General features: G+C 38.1%; 1 protein-coding gene across 1 annotated transcript in view; it reads left to right on the top strand.

Moving 5' to 3' along the window:
- Positions 1-9748, top strand: part of SPAG17 (sperm associated antigen 17) — a 248348-nt gene that overhangs the window by 114629 nt on the left and 123971 nt on the right. The window contains exons 16-17 of the mRNA XM_012807634.1: positions 7848-7909; positions 8519-8632. Coding sequence (XP_012663088.1) covers positions 7848-7909; positions 8519-8632 — 176 coding nt within the window. The remainder of the gene's footprint in view (positions 1-7847; positions 7910-8518; positions 8633-9748) is intronic.

Raw genomic sequence — 9748 nt, forward strand, 5'->3', positions numbered from 1 at the left:
TCATACTTTAAAGATCTCAAAGAAAAAATAATACTTCATTTTATATGGAATCAGAAAAAACCTTGAGTAGCCAAGTCATTACTCAGAAATAAAAACAAAGCAGGAGGAATCATGCTACCAGACCTCAGATTATACTGTAAATTGATAGTGTTCAAAACAGCATGGTACAGGCACAAAAACAGAGAGGTAGATGCATGGAACAGAATAGAGAACCAAGAGATGAACCCAGCTACTTACCATTATATGATCTTTAACAAGCCAATTACAGATATCCAGTGAGGGAAAGATTCCCTGTTTAACAAATGGTGCTGGGCAGACTGGCTGGCAACCTGTAGAAGATTAAACCTGGACCCACACCTTTCACCATTAACTAAGATAGACTCTCACTGGATTAAAGATTTAAATTTAAGACAAGAAACTATAAAAGTATTAGAAGAAAGTGTAGGGAAAACACTTGAAGAAATCGGCCTGGGTGAAAATTTTATGAGGAGGACCCCTCGGGCAATCAAAGCAACATCAAAAATACACTACTGGGACCTGATCAAATTAAAAATCTTCTGCGCAGCCAAGAACACAGTAAGTAAAGCAAGCAGACAGGCCTCAGAATGGGAGAAGATATTTGCTGGTTATGTCTCTGACAAAGGTTTAATAACCAGAATCGCTAACATCACATTCATAACAGGAATAAAAGGAAAATGCATACATTATAAAATCAATATATTAATAATTTATCAATTAACAAATTAGTGAGAAAAGTCATATAATAATCTTAGTAGAAGCAGAAAAAACACTTAAATTTCTGTAACAATTTATGAACAAAATCTTAGCAAGCCAACAATATAAGGAAAATTCCTCAATTTTATAAAAGTTATTTTTTAAATTACTACATCAAATTCTATAAAGGTTAAACATTGAAATATTTCCTTTTAAGATCAGGAGGATGTCCACTATGAACATTTGTATCGAACACTGCATTGGAGGTGCTAGCCAACAAGCAAGAAAAAGATATAAAAATATGAGAACTGGGAATTAAGTTCATGAACTCATCCTAGAAAAAATGCTACAGACCTCATTGCTGAATATCACTAACATCACCTTTGGGTACTTCCCTTGGAAAGCTATGCACTGACACCAGTGTCTAGTTCACCCTTCAAAGCAATTTTTTAAATAAGAATTACTTATTTTTTTTATTTTTTAATTTTAGATTAATATGAGGACACAAATAATTAGGTTACATTGTTTGCATTTCTAAAGTAAAGTTCAAGTCATAGTTAAGCCCTTTATCCAGAGGGTGTGATATATACCCTTACATTGCACACAGCAGGTGAGACCTTACCAATCCTCCTTCCTTTACCTCTCTCTCTTCTCCCCCCAGGCCCTGCTTGAATTTAATTTTATTTTTGTGTGTGGTTGTTTTTCTATTAGTTTCAGATTAGTATTGAGTACATTGGATACTTGCTTTTCCAGTCTTATGATTCTTTACTAAGAAGAATGTGTTTCAACTCCATCAAAGTAAATACGAAAGATGTAAAGTCTCCAACTTTTCATGGCTGAATAGTATTCTATGGTATACATATACCAAAGTTTTTTAATCCATTCATGTGTTGATGGGCACTTGAGTTGCTTCCACAATTTGGCAATTGTGAATTGAGCTGCAATAAACATTCTAGTACAAATGTCCTTGTGATAAAATGATTTTTTTTCCTTGTAGGTAGATACCTAGTAATGGGATTGTGGGATCAAATGGAAGGTCTACTTTCAGTTCTTTGAGGATTCTCCATAATTCTTTCAATAGAGGCTATATTAGTTTGCAGTCCAGAATACAGCTACATATTTAAAAAAATTATACATCATGATCAGCAGGTACACTTTATCCCAGGGACACAAGGTTGATTCAACATACATAAATCCATAGACATAATTCACCACATAAGCAGGTATAAAAACAAAGACCACATGATCATCTCAATTGATGCAGAAAAAGCATTTGACAAAATTCAGCATATTTTCTGACAAGAACACTTTTAAAAATAGGGATAGATGGGACATTTCTTAAACAGATAGAGGGAATCTATAATAAACCCACAGCCAATAGCAAATTGAATGGAATAAAAGTGAAAGTATTTCCACTTAGAACTGGAACCAGGGAAGATTGTCCACTACCACCACTTCTATTCAACATAGTGCTGCAAGTTGTAGCTAATGCAAATCAGACAAGAGGCGATTAAGGGCATCCAAATGGGGAAAGAGGAGGTCAAACTCTCTCTCTTTGTGGATGTTATGATTTTATACTTGGAAAACCCCTGGGTCTCAGCCACAAGGCTCCTGGAAGTTATCAAGGAAGTTTTGTCTCAAGATACAAAATCAATGTCCACAAATCAGTAGCCTTCACATACGCCAGTAATAGTAAAGCTGAGAATCAAAGGCATGATACCCTTCACCGTAGCTTAAAAAAAGATTAAATACTTGGGGGTGGCACCTGTGGCTCAAGGAGTAGAGCGCCGGCCCCATATACCAGAGGTGGCAGGTTCAAACCTGGCCCTGGCCAAAAACTACAGGAAAAAAAAAGAAAGAAAATGAAATACTTAGGAGTATGTCTAACAAAGGATATGAAAGACCTCTATAAAGAGAACTACAAACCCCTGAAAAAAGAAGTAGCATAAGACATAAATAAATGGAAGAACATACCATGTTCATGGCTGGGAAGAATCAACATTGTTAAAATGTCCACACTACCAAAAGCAATCTATAGATTTAATGGAATCCCCATCAAAGCACCAACATCATACTTTGAAGAACTTGAAAAAGTAGTACTTCATTTTATATGGAACCAGAAAAAAAACCCAAATACCCAATGCAATTTTAAGAAATAAAAGCAAATCTGCAGGCTACCAGACTTCTGGCTATACTACAGTCTACAGTGATCAAAACAGCAGGGTACTGGCACAGATCTATGGAATAGAATAGAGAACCTAGGGATGAACCTAGCCACATGTTGCCATCTGATCTTTGACAAACCAAACAAAAGCATGCACTAGAGGAAAGAATCCCTATTCAATAAATGGTGCTGGGAGAACTGGTTAGTCACATGTAGAAAACTAAAATTCAACCTGCACCTCTCACTACTGACAAAAGTTGACTCTCACTGCACAAAAGATTTAAATTTAAATCAGAAAACTATAAAAATCCTAGAAGAAAATGTGGAGAAAACTCTTGATTCTATCAGCCTGGGAAAAGAATTTATGAAGAAGACCCCCTTGCCAATTGCAGCAACTCCAAAAATAAATGGAACATGATCAAGCTAAAAAGTTTCTGCAAGGTTAAGGGTACAGCCGCTAAAGCAAACAGATGGTCTTCAGAATGGGAGAAGATATTTGCAAAGCTACATGTCTGACAAAGGGCTGATAACTAGAATCTATAGAGAACTCAAATTACAAGAAAAGAGCAAAGAATCCCATTTATATGTGGGCAAGAACCTTGAAAAGAAACTTCTCTGAAGACAGATAACTGGCCAAAATGTGAAAAAGAAAAATGCTCATTGTTCCTAATCATCAGAGAAATGCAGATCAAAACCTGAGATATCACCTAAGCCCGGTGAGTATAGCCAACATCACAAAGTCCCACAGCTGCAAATGCTGGCATAGATGTGCAGAGAAGGGAACACTTCAAAGCAGTTTTGGAACTCTCTGAAATGGTCATCAGAGCTGTCATTGTACAATTAAATTCACAAACCATTCTGGAAAAAGTGCTACATACCTCATTGCTGAATATCACTACCGTCACCTTTCAAGTACTTCTTTGGCCATGTGGTGTCTCATCTCTAACGATTATCAGCAACGCAGTACATAGTGCTTTTTCTAGATAAATTTGCAAACTTAATTGTCTGACTTCATATGAGATTTGAAAAAGAGGAAGCAAAACCATCATTATTTACAAATAACATATATATAGAAAACCCAAAACAATCCACAGAACACAGTATTAATACAAAAGTTTAATAAGAATGTTGTGATTGTTAAATGATACCTATAAGTTGTCAGGGGTGTTTGGACTTTAATCTTTATAATCATTCATTAAGTTAAGCATTTCTGTTCTCATGCTCTTTAGTGTGGATTATAGTTTATAATTTTAAAAAGCAAATGCCACAAGAGAATAAGTATTCAGTCAGTATTGACTAATGAACATCTGACCCTTTTTATTTATCTAGAGCAGGGTAGAGTGGGGAGAGCCTGTTGATAGAGGAGGTGAGAGGATGTAAGAGGGAGGGAGATAACATTTATTTAATATTGTCCTGCATCTTCTAACAATCCTGCTAAGATATTTTGCATACATTAACTAATACTTAAATAAACATCAAGTCTGTGAGAAAGATACGCTTATCTCAGTTCTACAGATGAGAAAATCAGGACTTAGAATATTGAAGTAACTTGTCCAGTCACACACAAGGAGGAAGTCAGGATTTGAATGGAGGGCTAACTGCAGACCAGGGCTTCTTCCTGTGTGTCTTATGGCTGCCACGGTTTCAGAAATCCCTTGTGATGCTTGTAATGGTTTAACTGTTTCTGAAGTTTCTTCTTCATGTTGACCCTGATGCTAGTTTTGCTGCCTTTGGGTCTTCTTTCCTTCCCACTGGGGCAGCTTCCCTATTTCCCAGTCCTAAGTACCCTTACCTATTAGCTTGGCTCCCAAAAAAGTTAAGCCAAGTAAGTTAACTTGAACCACTATCGTATTAGTGCATCCTCTGGGAACACAAATGCATGACAAAGAAATCGCTCTGGGTTAATACGGAGCCAGAGACAGAGGTTAAGACCTGGGGTTTTTTCCTTATTAAGCAGCTGGTATTGAGCTTTCCTCGGGCAACTTTTGCCACCTGGTGGTCAAACAACATACATCTGTGTTCTGGATCCTGGTAGAAAGTAGCTGATTATAGTAACTTCCTAAATTCCCAGGGCTAAAAATGCTATTGTGGAAAGTGTATCTATCCTAGAAGCCAACCAATCTCAGGGGTAAATCCCAGGGTCAGAAGTATTTCTCTGTGGTGCATGGTGACCTACCTCCAGGAGCCATCCCATCTAAGTGGGGGGGAAGCTGGGCCTGGGAGCACCCCCTGCAGCAGTCACGTGTCTGTGGCTTTGTTGGTGGTGGTGTTGTTGATCTGATATTTTTTTTTCCTAACTCTGAATCGTACTTCAAAAGCAGCCACTTTAATTCTCTTTAAAGCAGGAATCATTCTTGTATTTCCCACATAACCATTTTAGCATCAAATACATATTAAAGAAACTGTTCCTGAACATGAAGGACTGAATATTTGTGCTTTTTTTAACCAAACACTGGATTTCCATCTGAAACTGTTTTTGTACTTGACAGGGCCCAGTGGATATTTATGAAAAACCTGAGAGTTGATGACCACGAGTCTATAGGTTTAGATGTGCCCTTTATGCTTGTTGGTTTTTTTTTTTAAATAAAATAACTGCTTTGCAGAGGGATCTTGTTATCTCTAAAGTAAAACAGATTAGGAAAGCTGTTTTTCAAAGGGATGAGAAAGCATCTATTTCCAGATGTGTCAAAAACTACTGAATCACACTGTCAAAGGATTATATGGTTGAAGGCAGAAATCAGAAAGAAAGAAAAGGTGATTTTTACTCTACTACAAAAGAGTTCAGATTGGTTTTTGAATGTTCTTTCCTTTGACAAAATTACTGATGCGTAATCTTTAGAGCTTATTTTTTAAACTGGAGAGTTGTTCTCCTGGATGTGTAGACTCAGGAGGGAATATCAAATCTCCCAGAAATCTGGCAGACCACAGAATAGAATAATTTTTATTCTACAGATTTCATATCAATTGCTCCAAGGACACATGGGATATCATGGTCTATTTAAAGTTATAGTTGGCCTGAGTTTTCTTTTGAGTGGATATGTTTATATAAATACTGAACTAAATTTGCTTTATAGTTTTTCTCTAAGTCAAAATGCAGCATTCATGATGTCGCCTTCACCAGCCCAAGACAAGATGGAACTGGTAGCAAAAAATGTTAAGTAGCTATGCTCCTGAAAGAAAGAAAAAGCTTGGCCTGTCCTTTGTAGGCATAATTAACTTCTCCCTCTAGAAACCCAAATATGGCTCTCCTTGCCACCAAAAGGTCAAATCTTATGCTTACTCCAGAATAAGTCTCTGTTGCAGGTCTTCTACCACATTTCCACTCTCGCTATATAGCTCCACGTTCATTTCCATTTTCAACATATGATGTGGATTTCTCTCATTCAATTTTTAAAAAATAAATGTGTACTGAGCTCCTACTAGGTGCTGCGTGCTCGGGGAATCATAAGGAAAATAAGATAAAGTTCCCATTCTTCAGGAATTTACATTCAGGGTGGAGAGACAGACCATAAACAAACAAATAGTATTGGCACAGATAAATGCTGTAATTAGAAACGAAGCAGGGTAAGAGGCCAGAGGCTCTTGAGCAACAATATGAATGGAGTAAGGGGGTTGCAGCAGTTGTACATCTAAGAGTAAAGCATAACAGGCAGAGAGGGGGCAAGTGCACAACCCTCAAGACACCGCAGGCCGTCCTGTCTGTCTGGAGGGGAGTGAGCAGGGAAGAGTAAGGGACTGCAGGTGGAGAGTGGCTGGAGCCATTCCTTTACAACTTGATGGGACATAATTTGTAATTATTTCAAGGCTGGTAAGTAAACAGTTTGGCTTAGTAATTTAGCAACATCAAAGTATGTTTCCACAAGTTCCACCCACTACACACATATACACACATACATGCACACACACACACACACACACACACACATACACATACTCCATTCTGTGGTCAAATTTGAAAAAAGAAAATACCATATGCTTTTTCTATTTTCTTATTAGAAATTCACAATTACAAGAGCAAACTACAAGTTCTGAGACCTTCACAGTAAAGATGTTTATCTATGTTAAACATTTTGATCATGCAACTCCTTTTTCTGGTGATGCAGAAATTAGCAAGAATTGGTTCCCTTCCTGTTCATTCACAGGGCTGTTCGTATCCTTGCCAAGGATGATGTTGCAATCCCAGTCATCACATAAGTATACTCTCTGGTGACAGGGAAAGCCAGTGTGTATAACCTATATTGGTCCAGCTGCCCATTCATTTCTTTACTTAACTTTTTTATAACTCCATCTGTAAATCTGCAGACACTCATTAAGCAGATGTTCAACTAATGCACAATTAACAAATGGAAGAAGAGCTGTGCAGATGGTAAAAGAATGTCATTTTCTAACAGGAGGTACATTTTTTCTGCCAGTTCTTTTTTTTTTATTTTTTGCCTGGGGCTGGGTTTGAACCCACCACCTCTGGCATATGGGGCCAGCGCCCTACTCCTTTGAGCCATAGGTGCTGCCCCATTTTCTGCCAGTTCTTGATTCTACGTGTGCCTAGCCCCTGCTCTAGTCTCTCATGCATCAGACAAAATGCGCAGAAATTTGAAAAGGCTTTCTACTGGTCACCAACCAGATAAATGACATGTACTAAGCAATTGGTTTAATTTAACAGGAAAATATTTGTAACTTGAAAAGGCATATGGTTAGAAGTGAGTGGTTTTGTCTGAAAGCAGAATACCTGATAAGATTTAAGATACATCATACAAGAAGCTAGGTTCTTTGTAGAGTCTAAACTTTTCTAGGTAAACACTGATTTAGAATTATTGACATAAACACTTTTTTGGAGGCACAAAACATGCCTTTCAGGAATCAGCTTTTCAGCACAGCAACATAGATCATTTGGGCAACAAAGAGGCAGAGCACTAACCAAGGAAAGAACAAAGCCAGAACACAACTGGATGTTGGTGTCTTTGATTTACAGAGCAGACCGTGAACGATGAGATCAAAGACAATGCAGTCACAAAGACTGATTCCCTCGAACAGGTAAGGAATTATCTTCCTAAAAGTATAGATGACAAGTAAGATTATCTGAAATAACCTTGGCCCAAAGTGAGAAACACTAAAAGGGGGGTTGGGAGGAGAGAAAGACAGACTGAGAGAGAGAGAGAGATGCTTAGAAGGTAAATGCTGATGCTGGAGAAGAGGAATTATTCAGACATCCCCAGACCAGCTTGAACTGGAGAAAAAGGAGTTAATGCGACTAGCCAGCTTCAGCAAAACTTCCCAGCCCCATGCTCCTCTCTAGACAGTGTGGCTTGGCAACCTCACAAACACCTGCTGACCATACAGCCATGTAGAACTCACGGCTTGAAGTGAGTTCAGAAAACCTGCCTATAATTGCTAACAGGACTCAGAAGAGTATAACCTAACAATAAAAATATTTAGATTATGTTGCCCATAAAAAAAGTCAAAGGCATACTCTTTTTGGCAGCAGCTCTCCTAAAATGTTGCCATATGGATTTATACATATGCAGATTTCTCCAATTAGATGGAGTACATGCTGGTTAGTTGACAGAGACCAAGAGGGCTCCGTTTGGACTTAAAGAAATTCAAGCTGAAATTGTGTTCCTGTGATTTTTTTTTTTTTTTTAGAAACCCAAGAAGATGATGGTGGAAGCAGATTTAGAGGATATCAAGCGAACGCAGCAGCGCAGTCTGATGGACTGGAGTTTCACTGAGCACTTTAAACCCAAAGTCCTGCTTCAGGTATTTGGGGACGGCAACTCCCCGGGGGACGGTCAGGTTGGTCTGGGAGTAGTTGCGATTTAGAGCTGAAGTTCACTTCTAGGTCATTCTCCTAAACCTAGTTCACATCAATATTCTCATTTGCTTCAGCTCTAAAGTGAGCTTATTCCCAGATTGAGCTATGTGTTCCCAGAGAATTTCTGAAACAGTTTAAAATATGCTTTCCAATAGGATGTTTTTATAAAAATATTTTAAGAAAAAAGAAACATATAATACTGCTGCACGTATTCACTAGAAAAAACACGTAAGGCTTTATTGGGAAGCAACTCCCATTTTTTCCATATTTCCTGTCCATTCTATTCAGTTCTTGGTACATTGCACAGTATTTTCTATTTCAATTAAAGGTCAATAGAAACTGTAATAGCATTAATTGACCACTTAACATGTGCTAGGCAATGACTAATATGTATTACCAGCTCATTTAATTCTCATAATAACCTTATGAAGTAGAAACTATTCGAGGCACCTTGACCAATAAGCACCTTTGCCCAAGGTCACATGACTGATAAGTGAGAAACAGGATATAAACCCAGGAAATTTGGCCCCAGATCCTGTACTCTCAACCATTATGCAAAATAACAAGTATTCCTAAAACTAACTCCTTTTTTTCTTTTTTTTTTTTACAAAAATTATTTGGCTTTGTCTTTTTACCTTGAATTTTATTCTTATCAAAGCCTTACACTCACATATTTTGAAGAGTCTCATTACAAAAAACAATCGCTTCCTGTCCCCCACCCCATCGTTCTTCCATTCCCATAGTCAAAAATCTTTGATCCATTCACCTGTCTCTTGTTACTTCATCCAACTGTCTCTAAACAACAAGCATATTCTTTTCATTTTAGTTTTAGTTCAGGGGCAGCATCATCAATTGATTCCCTCTTGAGAACATAGCTCTGTCCACCCGCATGCAGACCCCCACATCCCCACCTTCACACCAGCACCTCTGCACTCTCTGATGTCATGAACACATCCCCACATGCCGGCATTCACACCAGCACCTCTCCACTCTCTGATGTGTGTGTACACACTCCCACATCCCCGCATTCACACCAGCACCTCTCCACTCTCTGATGTGTG

Source organism: Otolemur garnettii, unplaced genomic scaffold (assembly GCF_000181295.1).
Source record: "Otolemur garnettii isolate 467f Iridium unplaced genomic scaffold, OtoGar3 scaffold00073, whole genome shotgun sequence".
In the NCBI taxonomy this organism is placed as follows: domain Eukaryota; kingdom Metazoa; phylum Chordata; class Mammalia; order Primates; family Galagidae; genus Otolemur; species Otolemur garnettii.